The following is an 18,797-nucleotide window of genomic DNA, read 5'->3' on the forward strand; positions in this document are numbered from 1 at the left end:
ACGTCCAACCTTCCCTTTGGTGTGAATTCTCCCCTTCACTTCATGTGTGAAGTCTACACTGCAAAGTAAAATCTGCTAGGATTCTGGAAAGAAAAGCTGCTTGGCTAACATCACACAACAAAAGTTTAGCAATTTGGGGACATCGCTCATCAGTTTTTGTAAATTAGTCATTGTAGAAAGTTTCATATTCTATGGAATATTGGCTAACTGTAGATTTAGCTCTTTCAGTTTTAAAAGGGTCTTTATTAAATATGTAATGGAGTTGAAGGAACATTTGGCAGGCTGGTCCCAAGTGATAGATGCTTATGGTCATGATTTCCTTGCAACAACATCCAATTCAGAGCAATCACAGGTAATGCTTTGTGGAAGAACAGAAATAAGGATATGGTCACAAACAGTGTGACTGGGCTCTGCTGTCACTGACCATTGCCCTGGAACAAACAACCGGTCCCAGTGGTCTCATTTATCCCTTAGTGAGTACAAACACTTACGTGGACCCTAAAGACTGTCAGGCATGTATCCTATCTTTATTCATTACCCTAGCTAGGGGGCAAATCTGTTTGATTTACTAATGTAGGAATTTATTCATGCCATGGAAACTTTATAAAGGAGCAAAGAAACAATAGAAGTCAATGCTCCAGAAAATGTGATGGTAACAGTAAGGCAGAGTGAGGACTCTCCATTCTAAGTTTCTGCAGGAAAATAGCCCCAGAATCTCAGAGTCATGGCAAAATATAGTTTAGTATAAAGTCTTGGGTTATATTAGTGAGTTAGGTTGCACCCAATCTGATCAACAAAAGTGATAGTTGAGGACACAAACTGAAACTGGGTAGATATTGGTTCCAATCTTGGCCCCACCAATTGATAACTCTGTAAACCTGGGCTATGTTATTTAATTTCTTTGTGTCTGTTCCCATACGGGAAATGAGGATCACAATAGATACCTCATAGGGATCCCTGGGTGGCGCAGCGGTTTGGCGCCTGCCTTTGGCCCAGGGCGCGATCCTGGAGACCCGGGATCGAATCCCACATCAGGCTCCCGGTGCATGGAGCCTGCTTCTCCCTCTGCCTGTGTCTCTGCCTCTCTCTCTTTCTCTCTGTATGACTATCATAAATAAATAAAATTAAAAAAAAAAAAAAACAATAGATACCTCATAGGTTGTGTTTTTTTTTTTTTTGAGATTTTATTTATTTATTTATTCATGAGAGACACAGAGAGTGAGAGAGAGAGAGAGGCAGAGACAGAAGCTGGCTCCATGCAGAGAGCCCGACGTGGGACTCGATCCCGGGGTCTCCAGGATCACGCCCTGGACTGAAGGTGGAGCTAAACCGCTGAGCCACTGGGGCTGCCCACCTCATAGGTTCTTAAAAGAATTAAAGGAAATGATAAACTTTAAACTCTCAGTCCATGGAAAGTGCTGGATAAAAAGTAGCTTTACTAGTAATTCCATTCCTAAAACCTAAACTCCTCATCTTCCTTTTTTGTTTGACTACTAATTCTGGTGACAGAAGTTTTAGTGGAAGTTTATTAAAATTTCTGAACTGAGTGGTTTTTCCCAATTACTAAACAATAATAAAGTTACGTATCATTATAAAAATAGTAAAAAATGCAAACTAACATTACAAACAAAAAGTAAATACATTATTTAAAATTCATTTCTCCTGGCTATTTTCCTGAGACACATTCTGTCCATTTTCAAACAAGCCAGGCATCTTGCAGCTTGACACTAGCCTGGAGGTAACTTCATAGTCTGTAGGAATAAGGAAAGAGACAGCAAACTAGTAAAAAGAAATGTACTATGCAAATTAAAATAATAATAATAATAAAACCTAGAGCCAGCATTTTTGTTTTCAATTCATTCATGATTAGTATCATCCTGTAGTAAGTTAGAAAAATATAATTTCTCGATAAATATGTACGGCACAGCATGCATCCGCTGGATGTTTCTGGGAAAGGAGACCCTTTGTTCTGCTGGCAGAGCTACGGAAAGTCCCTGCTCTCTCTTGCTGGGTGTGAACAGGGAAGCCGGTGGCTGGGGTTGCTACTGCTACGACTAAGAGGAAGTCGCCAAGGACGAAGCCGAGTCCTTGATACCCGAGCAGAAATAGACAACGAATGCTTCCCCGTGTGGGAGTCTGGCTCACCAAGGGTAGCGACCACCTTCCTTCTGGAGGCCAGTTCATGCGCGTCAAAACATTCCCTGCATTTTAAATCGGTCTGATTGGGCCAACTGCGTAGCCAGCTGACCTACTCGCCATGCGCCGTTTGCCCCCTCGGAGCCTTCCTGTGCAGAGTGCCCTGCTCTGCGCTCCAGGTGGCTGATACATCTGAAGGGCTCCCTTGCCTACCCCAGGTTCTGGTTGGGTTTGGCTAACAGGAGGCACCTGCTGAAGATCTGAAGGCAGGAGATGAGCTAGTTTGGGGTACTTTTTCCTGCATTTCCTCCTCCTCGTTTTGTTTCCAGCAGTAGCTACTTCCATCCATCGATACAGCTCCTACGGAGTCTGGGCCCTCTTGGGGCCAGCCTCTCAGTGCCCAGGTAATCTTCTTGGCCCTTTTAGGCATGGAAGGGGAAGAGCCTCTTGCCAGTGTAGGCTCCAGGAGTCTCCAAGTTCCTGTGGGTTCCTCAACTCTGCCCTCCCAGACTCTCGTCAAAATCTCCTTGTTGGATGTTGCTGGGATCCTAACTGATGTGACATTTGAAGAGTTTGGCATAGGGTAAATGCTCAGCAAATGTGGTTATTATTAAAACATGGTTATTGCTATTTTTTTCAATAGCAATGTGAGATGTGGAAACTAAAATACCTCCTCTTTGTATCCAAAAGCAAGGAAGAAAAAGCATAAAAGAATCGCCACAACCATGTAGCATTAGAAAGCAGGTTGACCTCAGCACACTAGAAAAAGTATATAAAAGTCCTCTTTCCACATGCCTCTCAATGGGGCAACACACAAAAGAGAGATATGAGAAAGTCTTTTATTTGGCTTTGGATTGCATGAAAAAAATCGATTTACTTTTAGATGTTTCTAAGCATAATCAAAATCTACTCATTGATTTCCTAGACAAAGTTAAGGCCCATTTCATCAGGTAACTATCACCTGAATAGTATCCCTTCTACCAAATTCATCACACTTACCATTAAGCAATACTAGTCTCTTGAATATCTTCATTTATTGGAGTTATATCTTTACCCAGAGTTTCCATTTCTTCTTCTTTCTTCCTTCTTTTACGACGCCTCCTCAGTGGACTTGGAAAATAAAGTAAGTGTCAGACATTAGTACAGACCTGTAAGCTCATGTGAACACAAAGTCAACCGTCAAGAGGGCCTATGATCTTATTTCTAGATGGCTAAAAATACGTAGGTTCCTTTTTTTCTTAAAATCTTAGGTTCTCTCTTAACTTACCTTTCTCCAGGTTCAAAGGATAGCTACAGTAGGCCAAAGTGTGAATCGAGTAGAGCTACCTAACTAGGAAGACTACGGCACCTAGTTGTTGACGAAGCTTGGTTAGCCCAAGAAGAATTTTCAGGACAAGTTATTTTACAAAACTGACTAATAAGCATTATTTAGTGTGTGAATAAGAAACAGTACAAATTGGAAACAGATGTAAGAAAACCAAGAGAGTGAAGGTAGCCTCTGGATATGTTAAGGTCAGAAAAGTTAAAAAATGTTAGAGACTCTGGACTGCAGTACAGTTTCTTAAAGCGTAATTCAAAGTCGACATAATAAAATAGGCCATTTCTCAGCTCTGCCCCAAAACTCATGTTACAAAAACTCCTTTTGTCATAAGGCAAATAAAAAAAATTAATATCTTTCCCTTTTATAGCTACAAGGAATCTTACAAGATTATCTGATTTAATCATCCTGTTTTACAGAAAATAAAATGCAAGTTTAAAGATGTTGAGAAGTTTGTCCAGGGTCCAGGGTCTCAAAGATATTTAAAGGCAGAGCTGGGGTAAAAAATTAAAGATTCTAGACTCCTGGTAGCTACACTAAAGTTTTTTTTTTTGTTTTTTTGTTTTTTTTTTATGAAGAAAGGGGTCATGAGACATCCTAGTTGGGTGTGTACTGTAGCCCTAAAGTAAATGCAGTGGGTTAGGAGGCTAGACTAGGTTCTCAAGACAAGAACATAGCACTTTAAAAATGTCCTTCTGGGACACCTGGGTGGCTCAGTGGTTGAACATCTGCCTTCCGATCAGGCCTGATCCTGGGATCTGGGATCGAGTCCCGCATCGGCTCCAGTCCTGCATCGGGTTCCCTGCATGGAGCCTGCTTCTCCCTCTGTCTGTGTCTCTGCCTCTCTCTCTGTGTCTTCCATGAATAAATAAATAAATTTAAAAAAATGTCCTTTTACCATATTCTGCTGGAGTCCTGGTCTGATACAAATTTTGTTAGCTTTACAAAAGAAATTAACTTAAGCATTGTACCAAAACACTCTGCTGCAGAGAAAAAAAAATCAAGATGTTTCTTGATTCCCAAAGTTGTGGTACATAGTGAAAAGGAAAAACAATGTAATCATCTTTTGTAAATAAAATCCATTATTTTACTGTGGCCTGGCCGGGGGGGGGGGGGGGGTGCGCGAGGGGGATGTTTTTGGGTGTTTGTGTCTACCTTCCTAAGTTACTATGTCTAGGTAAAATTTAAGATAACAAAGTCTTATTTAGTCCTAACAAACCCACATAAAATATGACTGACTTTAAGACTCCATAATTGGATTTTTTTTATTAAGATAAAATTGACATAGAACATTGTATTAGTTTCAGGCATACAACATAATGATTTGATATATGTATATGCTGCAAAATGATCATCAGGGTAAGTTTAGTTGACACTGGCAGCATACATAGTCACAAAATTGTTCTTTCTTGTGAAGAGGACCTTTCAGATCTTCTCCCTTAGCAACTTTCAAACATACAATACAGTATTGTTGACTACAGTTGCCACGCCGTACATGATTGACTCATTGCTGGGATTTACTTATCTTACAATTGGAAGTCTGTATCTTTGATCGCCTTTGCCTTTTTTGCCCACCATTCTTCTGGGTTTTGTTTTGTTTTTTTTAATCAAGAGATTTATACACATTTTATTTTCAAGTATAATAATTATGCTCAGTAAAATGACAAAAACTATGCATCATGTGTTTTATTATAAGTAGATACTTCCATATAAGTGATGGTAAACCTCAAAAAGTGATGTATTTTAATCATAGCAAAAAGGGAGGAAGGAATAGAGGAAAAAAGAAACAGCAAAATACAATTTCTAAGATTTACTTGAAATTAAATTTAAAAAATACTTACTGACAGCATGTGCAGACACCGACCACCAAAATGATAAAAATGACCATAACTGCTATCAAACAGATCACCAAAATCTGCCCTCTATCTCCTCTGAGGTAAAACAAGTCAACTCTCTCACATCTCGCCCCCGTATAGCCTTCATCACAGCTGGAAAAATAAAACAACAAGGTAAACAATGCAAGACTTTTTTTTAAAGATTTTTTATTTATTTATTCATAGAGACACACAGAACAAGAGAGAGAGAGAAAGAGAGAGAGAGAGGCAGAGACACAGGCAGAGGGAGGATCAGGCTCCATGCAGGGAGCCCGACACCAGACTCGATCCCGGGTCTCCAGGACCAGGCCCCGGGCTGCAGGCGGCGCTAAACCACTGCACCACCCAGGCTGCCCAACAATGCAAGACTTTTAAGAATCTACCATTTCTTGTTTGAAGAAACAAGCACTGTTGTCATTACTGCAATTAATAAAGGATGCAGTTCCTTTAAACACAAAAACAAAACTTTCTCAAATAAAGCCGTACAACACTGTGTTCATGAATAAATTCACTTTCTTTGCTTTGCTGAAAACCTGTCATCACTTGACATTAGCAATATGGCTAATATAAATACACAGCGATGATGGCAATTTATTAAAACTTATTTTAAAATTTTAGATTCTGAGCTTGAAAGAGAGGGGACGGTAAAGATTCCTCTGCAGCATTCCCAAGCACTGAAATATCACCATGACATGGAGTTCAAGATCCCCAGGACTTCCCATTCATTGTAGGGCACTCAACATGCCCAAGTTCTCTGGCTAAAGATTATTTAAAAATTATACTGTTTTATATGATCCAACATGGTGATGTATGTGAAAGTTCGTAGACCAATGCCTAACACCTAGAAAGCTCCATAAATGTGATTCAACAGGATTCCTTTCTCTCTCTTTCTCTTAACTTCCACCCACCAGTTCTACTCTCAGGGGCCCACAGATTAGGTGATACTCTTCTATTTACCACCTCTCCAACCACATCTCCCCAAAACACAATGGGTCTTGTCCTCTCCAGCTCCTTAATCTGATGCTCAGAGGGCCATTTTCAGATGGGTATACCATGCCCTCTACTGCCCTTGTAAAGAGACCCCTTTCTCCGTGGCCCCCATGAAGTGCAGCTCCTGGAAATCAACAAATCTCCAAGAGGGACTTTCACTTTCCTTAATCTCTCACCTCTTTATCAGTATAGCCTTAGGATTTTCCCCATGACAGCAGATTCCCTTTGACCAAGCCAAGTCTTGTCTGAGCAATGTTCAACGAGCTAAAGGCTCAGTGATTTGGGGACTATCCATAGTATTCTCTGAATCATGGTAGATGCTTAAAAGTCACATAAGAAGTTGTCTGAAGACATTTCAAAATTGAAAAAGTATGTTGTAATATCAGTACCTTTGCTTAACAAATATTTGCCCTTTTGACCCCTTAGACTCATTCAGAACAAAATAGTTACTGGTTATATAATTACTTAAATCTCAAAAAGATGAAATTACGCTCCTTAAAAAGATTTCTATGTAACCTTGGTTATTTATTTTTTGTTGTTTTATTTTGTTCTGCTTTTATTTTTTAAAGAAAGGATCTATTGCCAGGCCATTCTATGGGCTATATTTGACAGAAGCAAGGCAGTTACTTCCCACAAAGTCTAGCTTGCACAAGGAAGAAGATCCCTTAAAGCCAACATTATAGCTGATATAAAGCCTGAAACAACAATAACAAAAAACTATCTCAGTCACAATGATCAATTGAAAGGTGATACTCAATGGAAGAAAAAGAGAAAAGATATCTAATGGCATATATTGCAAAAGGACCCTAAGGATATAAATAGGGAAAATTGCTTCCTGGAAGATAGCTAAGCATCTTGGTTGCAAGGTCAAAATGATAGGAAGAGAACTTAGAAATATCTTGAAATATCAAAAGTCTCTTGCACATAGGATGGAACTGGGAGGGGTGGTGGTGCAGAATCACCTTTAATTGCATATGTGGGAGGGAGATTTTTAACGAGTTTTTTTTTCAAGGCCATAATTAAAATCTTACAAATCTAGTCTTTTTCAATTAGCTTGTTTTCCTAACGAATTTACCAAATATGGCATTTTTAAACAATAACGTTGCCCATAAAATACACAGCAATTACTTGTTGCTCTTTTAGAATGTTTTTCTAATTATAGGTTCTGGGTTCTGTGGCTTAAGCATGCTTTAATTGAATTTCTCAGCAAGCAGTATTTCTCGCAAGTTGAAACATAATGGAGCTGTGCTGGAAGGTCGAACCTTTACATAGCCAGTTGTAGTGGCTCTCATGCTATTTCCCTTCTCAGCAAACCAATAATATATCAGCTAATGGTCATTTCCATGAGAGAGGCAGAGGTCAAGAGTGCCAGATCCTAGTAGATGTTTATTAAATGCTGAATAACTGAGTAAATGAGTTTTTATTTAATAAGCATCCTATAAAATATAAAATAATCTTTAAAGATGCCCATGACCCTTGAGGACTGTGATAAATCAAATTTGGGATTACTGTTCTGAAATAATCACCAGACACCATTATAAGAGATTTGTAACTATTAACTCAATTGATCCTCACAACAACCTTTGAGGTAGGTGCCAGTATTAACCCATTCTATGGTTGGAAAAACTGAAGTATAGAGAAATTAAGTGAGTGTGGATGGAATTCAAGCACAGGAAGTTTGGCTCTCAGGGTTATGCCCTAAGCTCATGTAACACTGCTTAAATGAACTGTGTGGCATAAATAATAAAAGGTATGTATCCAGAAACAAATCATCCCCACTCCAAGAAAATACTGAGAAGACCAAGGGGATTTGAGTTATTGGAAACACACTTTTTTTTTTTTCAATTATAAAAACAGACAACTGTTTTTACACAACCACAACTCCTGGTAATTCTAAGCAGAAAGGAGATACTTCTAATTTTCGAAGGTAGCAGAGTCACCAATGGCAAGGCAGTTTTGCCTGAATTTGTGCTATGCCAAGTCACCTAAAACGTCAGGCCCAGGTCAAATATGTCCCACTCATCTCAGCAGTACACTTAATGGAACACCTACTCTGTGCTGGGTACTATAATAGGTATTTTTGCTTAACATATTGCTTTATTTCCAACACTTGAAAAGGAGATAGTATTATCCCCTTTTACAGATGATAAAACTGAGGCTCAGGAAAGGTAATTGAACCATTGTTAGCAGTGCGTATAATTGGTGCAAGCGAAATCTTAGCGTAGGTCTATCTGAGTCCAAAATCTGTGGTCTGACTCCTCTGTTCTTCTGCTTACTATTGATTCTGCACCAATCTACCACTAGGAAGCTGTTTCTGACCCAGAGTAAAGCCTTGATTTTGACAGTTAGCATAGCAGTTCACTAGTCATTTCCTGAGCACCTATTAAACTCTGGCGTTGTACCTGGCACTGGAACACAAAGCATGAATAAGCCATCAGACCCACCATTATGTGCTCACAGTCACGGGCAGGACACTCAGCGAAGCCAACAGCTATGCTCCAGAGGAAAAGAGTTTTCATAGAAGGGTGACTGGATCTCAGAGAAAAGCCACCTAACACACCTGTGCGTGTGTCCAAGAAGAGGGAAATCAATGCAGGGGTCCGGAGGAGCTGATGTCTGAGCTGCATCTTAAAACATCAGTAAGAATAAGCTTTCTGGACTGTGGGAGTGTATGTGATAAAGCATGGAAAGGAAGTAGGACCTCAGAGGAGCACTTGGGAATAGTGAGGGGTATGGCTAGAAAGGTGAGCCAGGATCAGAGGAGCTACGGAGGCTATGGAAATGAATTTTAGCCTCACGCTGAAGGGGGCAAACTGTGTATTGATCTGAATGGATTACATATTGTGGTTTTCATTTTAGAAGGCAGCAATATTAGAGAACAATAAGTCTGCAGACACACACACGGACAAGCTAGAAAAATGTACTGGGTTAAATAGTATTAATATTTTTAAAATTTGGGACATCTGGGTGGCTCAGTTAAGTGACTTCTGATTTCGGCTCAGGTCATGATCTCAGGATCAGGAGATGGAGCCCCAGGTAGGGCTCTGTGCTGGGTGTGGAGACTGCCTAAGATTCTTGATTTTACCCCCCACCCCAGTGCCATACGTTTGCATGAGTATGCGTGCCCTCTCTCTCACTAAAAGAAAAAAAGTGAGATAAAAAATAAAAATAAATATTTTAAAAACTCAATATATTCTCCTAAGCCAGTGAGCAGAGAAAGAAAATAAAAATAAGTGTCAGCTCTCTTCTTTCCCAACACACACACACACACACACACACAAACACACACATATTTTTATTTCCTTAGATTTGCAACTCTTATCCCCCTCTAAGTATTACCCAGTATATTTATTTTTAAATTAGATTTAATTATAATTAAATTTTGATGAAGTCCATGACCCTCAGATGTGCCATTAAATTAAGGATTGGAATTGTTCTAGACACTTATGAGAAAAAATGTATAACGGGAGAACTGCACATAAAAACAGAAACATTCTATGAACTTTAGGTCAAAATTATACTTAAAAAAATCACCTTGCCCATCCATCAGGAAAGGTCTCAGGGAGTACTTAGAGGAACATTTCTTTAGAAGAAAATAAATATGGTACTGGCACAAAAACAGACACATAGATCAATGGAACAGAATAGAGAACCCAGAAGTGGACCCTGAAATGTACGGTCATCTAATATTCGATAAAGGAGGAAAGACTATCCATTGGAAGAAAGACAGTCTCTTTAATAAATGGTGCTGGGAAAATTGGACATCCACATGCAGAAGAATGAAACTGGACCACTCTCTTTCACCATACACAAAGATAAACTCAAAATGGATGAGAGATCTAAATGTGAGACAAGATTCCATCAAAATCCTAGAGGAGAACACAGGCAACACCCTTTTTGAACTTGGCCACAGTAACTTCTTGCAAGATACATCCACAAAGGCAAAAGAAACAAAAGCAAAAATGAACTATTGGGACTTCATCAAGATAAGAAGCTTTTGCACAGCAAAGGATACAGTCAACAAAACTAAAAGACAACCTACAGAATGGGAGAAGATATTTGCAAATGACATATCAGATAAAGGGCTAGTTTCCAAAATCTATAAAGAACTTATTAAACTCAACACCAAAGAAACAAACAATCCAATCATGAAATGGGCAAAAGACATGAAGAGAAATCTCACAGAGGAAGACATGGACATGGCCAACAAGCACATGAGAAAATGCTCTGCATCACTTGCCATCAGGGAAATACAAATCAAAACCACAATGAGATACCACCTCACACCAGTGAGAATGGGGAAAATTAACAAGGCAGGAAACAACAAATGTTGGAGAGGATGCGGAGAAAAGGGAACCCTCTTACACTGTTGGTGGGAATGTGAACTGGTGCAGCCACTCTGGAAAACTGTGTGGAGGTTCCTCAAAGAGTTAAAAATAGACCTGCCCTACGACCCAGCAATTGCACTGTTGGGGATTTACCCCAAAGATTCAGATGCAATGAAACGTCGGGACACCTGCACCCCGATGTTTCTATCAGCAATGGCCACAATAGCCAAACTGTGGAAGGAGCCTCGGTGTCCATCGAAAGATGAATGGATAAAGAAGATGTGGTTTATGTATACAATGGAATATTACTCAGCAATTAGAAACGACAAATACCCACCATTTGCTTCAACGTGGATGGAACTGGAGGGTATTATGCTGAGTGAAATAAGTCATCGGAGAAGGACAAACAGTGTATGTTCTCATTCATTTGGGGAATATGAATGATAGTGAAAGGGAATATAAAGGAAGGGAAAAGAAATGTTGGGAAATATCAGGAAGGGAGACAGAACATAAAGACTCCTAACTCGGGGAAACGAACTAGGGGTGGTGGAAGGGGAGGAGGGCGGGTGTTGGAGGGGAATGGGTGACGGGCACTGAGGTGGACACTTGACGGGATGAGCACTGGGTGTTTTTCTGTATGTTGGTAAATTGAACACCAATAAAAGTTAATTAAAAAAAAGAAAAAAGAAAAAAAAATAAAATGCAAAAAAAAAAAAAAAAGCTGTTTGTGCTTGAATAAAATTAAACAGACTCAGTCTTCTAAGATGTGGAAAGAGCACTTTTCTTCCAATTCCCTTTTGTAATAAACAGCCTTTGCACATCTCTGTTTACAAACTGGACTCATTTCCGTGCACTTAGCTGACACCTGCAGAAGTAGCTCTCAATTTGGAAAAGACTCCTTCAGAGTCACATGAACTACGCGGCCCCTGGCACAGGCCAGAAGAAGCCGCTTTCGTTTGAGCCACCCGGGGTATTAAGGGAGCCCGACAGCGTCCCTAACACGGACAGAAGGTCGGCTGGCCTGAGGAGGCAGAGGGCGTGGCCCGGGGCGGATGGGGCGCACGGCTCAGGGGACTGTGCCCCGCGGTGCAGCCTCCAGGCCCAGGAGTGCCCCCTCGCCCCGCTCCCTCCCAGGCCCACCACCCGGTGCAGCGCATCAGGCCCGGAACCCCGACCCCCCGCCCACCTCCCGGGTCCCAGGCCCAGCACGTGGCGCCCCCCCCACCCCGCTGCTCCACTTACACGCAGGATGGTGTCTGCTCGGCCACCACGAAGCGACATCTCCCCTTGAGGCAGTAGTGCTCGTAGCGCTGGGGGCAGCGCGCGAAGTGGCCCCTCCGCCTCCACCGCGCGGTGGTCGCGGCCCCTGCGAGTAAGAAGAGCCTGTGAGCCGCTCGCTGCAGGGCCACGCGTGCGCCTCGCATCACCGCCCCCCCGCCCCCCAGCCAGACTTCTGTGCTCTCCGGGTATCTGGGTAGCTCCAGACATGGAGTCCTCGGATCCCCGTGGGAATGTCGCACATGTCAGCTAAGTGTGTGTCCAGCCTGCCTCTCGGGACCCTCGGTGCGGCTTAAAGGGCGCGGCTGTGGGGACAGAGGGCCTCTCTCTGCGAGAAATTCATCAGAGCCAGAGAAGGGCCGCCCTTCCCGTCCCTTCCTCTTTCTCTTTCTCTCTTTCTCCCTTCCTTCCTCCCTTCCTCCTCCCTTCTCCCTCCTCCCTCCTCCCTCCCTCCCTTCCTTCCTTCTCTTCCCTTCAACATGCACATAGTATTTGCCTCGTCCCAGATGCTGGGGTGCTAACTATATGCATGGTTAACGTAGTGCCTTGTGAGGTGAGCATCATTCTGGTCTCAAGTGTGTGGATACACAAAGAACAAACCCGGAAGCTTCGTATCCAGGATTCCGATCCTGTTCCGACTTCCGTGTCTTACCTTTAGAGTTCTCATTGCCTAACTTTTAAACTGAATAGTAGCATGCACGGTCTCTCCCTTGCTCGTCTGCAGAAGGCGAAGAGAAACAGCGGCAGATGCCAACGGGCTGTTTCCCATGTGGATCCGCATCAGCTGTGCCCACACCCAGAGACAACAGCTAGTGAGCCAGCTCCAGCCCAGGGTTGGACTTTTCCACAGTCGTGACCAAGGGCTCACACCCTCAGACAGCCCGCGATGTTCACTTCCAAGGGGCATTTCACATGGGCCTGGTATACATCAGCCATCCCAGTGGCATTAATAGTAACGACTACTAACACTTCTTAATTAATATTATAAAACGAGTACAGACGATTGCCCAGCGCCGCCAGAGAGAGGGATTGCCAAGAACTTTGGATGATCCATACACAGAAAATCCCTGCGGTGCAGGTCACGAAGTTTCAGGGGGTAGCAGAAGGTTGCCGAGGACTGGCCGACCTGGTTAGGGTTGGTGACTTGGCTGCCAGCTATGCCGACCACTTGTGCGTGCCAGGCATTTGCTCTCATGCGTGCCAGTCAGTGGGCTCTTACTGAGATTTCTTCCAGAAATAACTACGAAGTGTCTCAAAAACAAAGATCTGTATGTTTTGGCAAATACATTTATCATCAACTTGCATTTGTGCTTTCAATTTCCAGAGCCCTAGAGTAAGCACTGGAAAACATCAGAAGAATAAAGCATATTTTGGCTATCTTAATGGGTACAATAGAGCATTTTAAAGGCAATAGTAAGCAACCCATCGGTAAGGACAGCCCTAGTAACCACATAAACAGTTGTGGCACCCTGGAAACAGTGGAAAGAAAGAAGACCAGATTAGGATGAAGGAAGTCAGCATTTTATTTTCAGCTCTGCCTTTTCTTTGCTGCATGGGTCTGGGCCAGCTCACGAAGCTGCCTGAGCCTCAGTTTCCCCACCTGTACACTGAAGATAACAACATCCACCTTTGAGGGCTGTTTTGGAGCTCAAGTAAGAACTGCACGCAGAAGTTCCTAGCTGAGGACCCTGGACAATCAGGTCCTCAGTGATTGAGTTGATACTAGAATCTTGAAAATCTTGGCAATTCTAAGAGAGACCTTGTATCATTACGAGGAGTGCTTATCTAATCAAAGAAAAAGTTCTGGAAAATATGGATTGTTTTCTAGGAGGAGGTAAGCAAGCTATTCAGATATAGAGGATGTTAGGAGCAAAAGCTCAGGGTCAGGTCAAGCTTGCTCATGCAGCGGTAGGTGGCAGATTTCATGGGGATGTAGGCTGAGAATGGAAGTTAGAGGCATCAAATGTCAGTAGGCTGAGGTGCTTATACTTGAAATACAAGGCAGGGGAGAGCTGCAGAAGGTTCTTAAGAATTAAATGGTGTGTGTAAGAACTACACTTTTTGGGTTAGCATTTTATCAAAGTGTATTAGATGGGAGTCTGCAGATAGTAAGATGCTGGGGGCAAGGAGAAAGCCATTGCCTGAGCCACGCAAACATACGTGACATGGGCCTGTGGCCAGGGAACTGGGGTCAGAGATGAATTTAAGAAGGAATAAGACTTAGTGACAGATCTGCTGCGCTCCAGGAAGGCCCTGCCTATGATGCTGAGAATACCCAACTTGAGGTATGAGCCGTATGGCTCTGTATCCTGAGCTTTACTAATTCCTCTGGCTGTTGTATCCCTTTAAATGTAGCCGGCCTTTCAATAAACACCATACAGAGCAAGATACCAAAAAGTGCCTTGCCCAGCAGCTGCTGGATGCAGTGATTTGACTGGCCTCAGCCCATCCAAGCAGCACAGGACCGTGCCAGGGAAATGGTTGCCAGGCACTGCTTGGATCATTCACAGAGCTCCCTCCTTTGCCAAATAAACATGATCTTAAATATTCCCAGCATTATTTGGATTTAAAAACCCTTCTATGGCACCAAGCAGAAAATGTCCAGTGATTTCTCTATGAAACTTTAAAAACTGGAGAAAAATACCTCACACATACTGTGCTACCTCCCTGCCCCCCCCCAACAGATGAGATCATCTCTTCTCTCTGATGGAAATGAGAAGGCTTATCGCATACTCCCTTTCAATATGCACCTTCTATTCCAGTGGCTTTCATCTATTACTCATCAAGGTCGCATTATCTGAAAATTGAACAACTGTGAAATCTAACATTTTTGCCTACCATGAGACCTGATGACATAGGGCAGGGGGGATGGTAAGATCTACCCTTCCATTCCAGACAAATTTATCAAAAAGGAAAAGTTAATTCTATGACAAAAGAATGGTTAGTCCCATGTACTGTGTTTCTTTGTTGAGAAGTGAATGACTTGGTCTTGAAAACCTCACATGAAAATTCCCCTGATACCGGGGGTGGTGGAACTAAATTGTTCTTTTTTCCCTCCCGCCTTACTCTTTTCCAACACGTTCCCAAAAGCAAAACATCCTCTGGGATGGAGTCAGTCCCACAGAATTGCACTGGAAAACTAAATCCACTAGCGGGCACTAGCGGGCCAGGTTGCAACACAATCTCCTAAGTGGATTGGCACCACAAGTGTCCTATCTCTGTCTCCTCTTGAGATGCCATATTCCAAGGATTCTAAAGCCAATTAGATAAGAAACTATGAGGGTTACTGTAGGTAGGTGTATGACAACATCTAACTCTGAGTAAGAACATCTTTCTTTGATCAGTTAGACAAAAAGTAGTCCTCTTCCTCGGATCACGCAAATAGTTAATTGAGATGCAATAGATTCTCTTGGATCACACTAAAGTAGAGGAAGATAGCACACATTCGGATGATTTAGTGTAAGTATGGAATTTTATCTCGGTTTGATGGATGCTTTGATTAAATGGTACAGTTCCCTGGTCTTTCTCGTACATGATTTTTTAAAAAGATTTTATTTATTTATTCATGAGAGACACAGAGAGAGAGAGAGAGAGGCAGAGACACAGGCAGAGGGAGAAGCAGGCTCCATGCGGGGAGCCCGATGTGGGACTCGATCCCGGGTCTCCAGGATCACGCCCTGGGCCAAAGGCAGGCACTAAACCACTGAGCCACCCAGGGATCCCTTGTACATGATTCTTATTCTCAAACCAAAACAGGCCTTGTGATGCTTTTGTGTTTAAAACTCCTCGGAATTGATACAGTAGTTTTATTTTTTGTAGAACATTCACTTAGTTATTCCAGTTGTGCTCATTTCTAACCTATTTAATGATTTTATAAATGATGTCAATGCCAGCACCTCTTCTAAAATCAACTCAAAGGGTAATATATTTTATGTAATTCCCATTACAATGTGATAACCTAATCCCCTCCTTAAATACATAGGTAAATCTCTGTGCAGGAGATTTAAAGGGAGGGGCTAAAGTTTGAGATAAAAGTCCCATAAGTCTTAACAGGGAGAGAAAGGAAGTAAAACAAATACCTATACATTTATCTTCCCACATAGATATCTGATCTTAAAGAGGGAATAGCTAGGGCACAGAAAAGCTTGAGTGGTCACAGCAGTTTGCAAAGAAGTTTCTTCTGTGGAGAAGAGGTTGAGCCTTTAATCTTCCAAACCTTGGCTTCCCGGCAACTTCCCAATAGGGATTTCCTCCTTTTACAACCTTCTTGAGCCAGGAGGTGAGGAAGGGAGTGTAGTATTTTCTAAGTTAATTTTCCTTCTTATCTTGCCAACTATCACCCTAAGAAGGGGAATGTAAATGCACACTGCCCTTGACGAAGTGCAAAATTTGAAAATTCCTCTCGTCTGAAGATTCCCATTTGTTTTACATCCAGTGCCACTTCCTACAGAAATGTAAAACAGCTGATGACTCCAGGAAAAGAAAAATAGATCTCAGATGTACTTGTTAGCCCCGCTGAGTTCCTAGGAAATGTTTATGCGGAGGCCTAATCAGAACAGCCCCTCACAGCTCTGAACCAGGAGGGCTACGCCACTGGCTTCTCGGCTTGTCGGAGTGGAAGGAGCGGGCCTACACTTAGAGCTGCCCTCCTTCATTCTCTCCCTTTAAAGGAAGAAAAAAGAATTTAGTGTTGGTGTGTGAGTGTATTTGCATGTTTAAAATTATTCACAGCTGGGGGCAGACAAAGAAAAATGAACAGGAAGAAAAGTTGTATCTCCTGTTTCTCAAGAGTGCCTGCTGCGGAATTCTTGTGTGTACGAGGCCTCTTTGCTTGTTCTTCCTCATATCCCCCAGCCTCTGACTTTTGCAACGCACTGGGACTCCGTGTTTTCTCGTCTCTTCTCTCGACACTCCCTTTTGGGACATTTCCTGGTTTTAAACATCTTTACGGTAACAATCCCAGATGATATTTCCATCCCAGATCTCTTCCTTCAGTGTCCAACAGTCCAACTGACATCTCCACTTGGTGGTCGAACTGAGAGTTTAATTAACGCTACCCAAATGGAACACCGATTTCCACCCTAAAGTCTGGTCTTTCCTCATCTTAGTAAACGATACCTGCATTCTTTCTGTTATTCAGGCCAAATGTCTTAGAGTCACTTTGACTTCTTTCTCTTTTACTCTACATCCAATTCATCAAAAACATTCTATTGGTTGTAGTCAAAATATACACAGAATCATCCCTCATCTCTACCACGTTGGTGTAAGCCTGGCATTTATCTCTAGACTGGAAGTAGTCTCCATGGCAACAACTCCTAACTAGTCTCGCTGCTGCCTCTTGTCCCCTTAACCGTCTCCTCTGCACACAGACACCAGAGTGATGCTGTTAAAACTCAAAGCTGAAGGCTTTATAGTCCCCGGCAAGGTTCTACTCAACATCGCCCATCACCTCTCTCTCCCCACTAACTCTTCGACCTCCTCTTCGACTATGTTGTTCACTGCTGCATCCTGGGTACCTGGAACAGGGCCTGCTGCACTGCAGGTACACGGAAGTATTGGTAGGAACGAGTAAGTTCCTTACTCAAGACAGAAAAGGAAAAACTAAAAGTGAAATGCTTAGAGATTGGGGCCACTTGAAAATAAAATTATAAAGTCATTTAAAATGGGGACGCCTGGGTGGCTCAGCAGTTTGGTGCCTACCTTCAGCTGAGGGCGTGATCCTGGAGACCCAGGATCGAGTCCTGTGTTGGGTTCCCTGCGGGGAGCCTGCTTCTCCCTCTGCCTGTGCTTCTGCCTCTCTCTGTGTCTCTCACGAATAAATAAATGAAATATTTTTTTAAAAAAAGAAATAAGGACGACTCCTAAAGATCCTCTGATTCATTTCTTCCTTTTACAAGTGACAAACTGATGTTCGAAAGTTTAAGTGACTTGACCAAGGTCACACAGTCAATAAAGACAAGATGCCCCTGTTCCTTGTTAAGTCCTTTTCAAGAACATGTTGTCTTTTCAGGCTTTACTTTCAAGGATTAATTTTCAGAATTTTCTTCACATACTCAGCATTGTGACCTTCCCTCATGACTCTAGCAGTTCAGCGTGGTGATTAACAATACACATCCTGGAACCAGCCTCTCCAAATTCGTTTCAGGCTACTCCATGTACTGTGTGACCTTAAACAAGCTAAAAAAAATAGTATAGAGTTTTCTTAAAAAAACAAAACAAAACAGAATTACCATTTGATCCAGCTATCCTACCTCTGGGTATTTATCCAAAAGAATTGAAATCAGAATCCGCATTCCTAATAAACACTTTCATGTTTATTGCAGCACTATTCACCATAGCTAAGATGTGAAACAATCGAAATATCCATCAACTCATGAATGGATGAAGAAAATGTGGTTTCAATTCACAAACAATGGAATATTATTCAGCCTTAGAAAACCAGGCACTCTTGCCATCTGAAACAACACAGATGGACCCTGGGAGCATTATGCTAAGCGAAGTAATCCAGTTATAGAAGAACAAATATCACATGATTCTACTTATAAAGGTATCTAAATACCCAAATCCACAGAAGCTGAGAGTAGAATGGTGGTTGCCGGGGCTGGGGGTGGGGAGGGCATGAGGAGTTGTTTAATGGGCATGAAGTTTGGGTTATGCAAGATGAATAATTTTTAGAGATTTACTATACAACATCTGGCATATAGTTAACAATCTTGTACTATATACTTAACATTTTGTTAAAAGGGTAGATCTCATGTTAAATATTCTTTTTAAAATTTAAAAAATAGGCAATACATTTAGCATAATGATGACATAGCTTTTTTAACACTGTCAATCATTGGATGATGGAATAACCCCCAAAGGAAATGTGAA

At 42.0% G+C, this 18,797-nt stretch overlaps 1 protein-coding gene across 7 annotated transcripts in view; it reads right to left on the reverse strand.

The window, feature by feature from the left end:
• Positions 1–1,264: 1,264 nt before the first annotated feature.
• BTC (betacellulin) overlaps positions 1,265–18,797 on the reverse strand; it is a 42,518-nt gene continuing 24,985 nt past the window's right edge. For all 7 annotated transcript variants that reach the window (XM_041738775.1, XM_041738770.1, XM_041738769.1 and 4 more), the window contains 4 exons: positions 11,889–12,012; positions 5,296–5,442; positions 3,136–3,246; positions 1,265–1,751 (listed from right to left, as the gene is read on the reverse strand). In XM_041738775.1, coding sequence (XP_041594709.1) covers positions 3,138–3,246; positions 5,296–5,442; positions 11,889–12,012 — 380 coding nt within the window. In that variant the 3' untranslated portion in view covers positions 1,265–1,751; positions 3,136–3,137. The remainder of the gene's footprint in view (positions 1,752–3,135; positions 3,247–5,295; positions 5,443–11,888; positions 12,013–18,797) is intronic.

This window comes from Vulpes lagopus, chromosome 23, assembly GCF_018345385.1.
Source record: "Vulpes lagopus strain Blue_001 chromosome 23, ASM1834538v1, whole genome shotgun sequence".
NCBI classification, from domain to species: Eukaryota; Metazoa; Chordata; class Mammalia; order Carnivora; family Canidae; genus Vulpes; species Vulpes lagopus.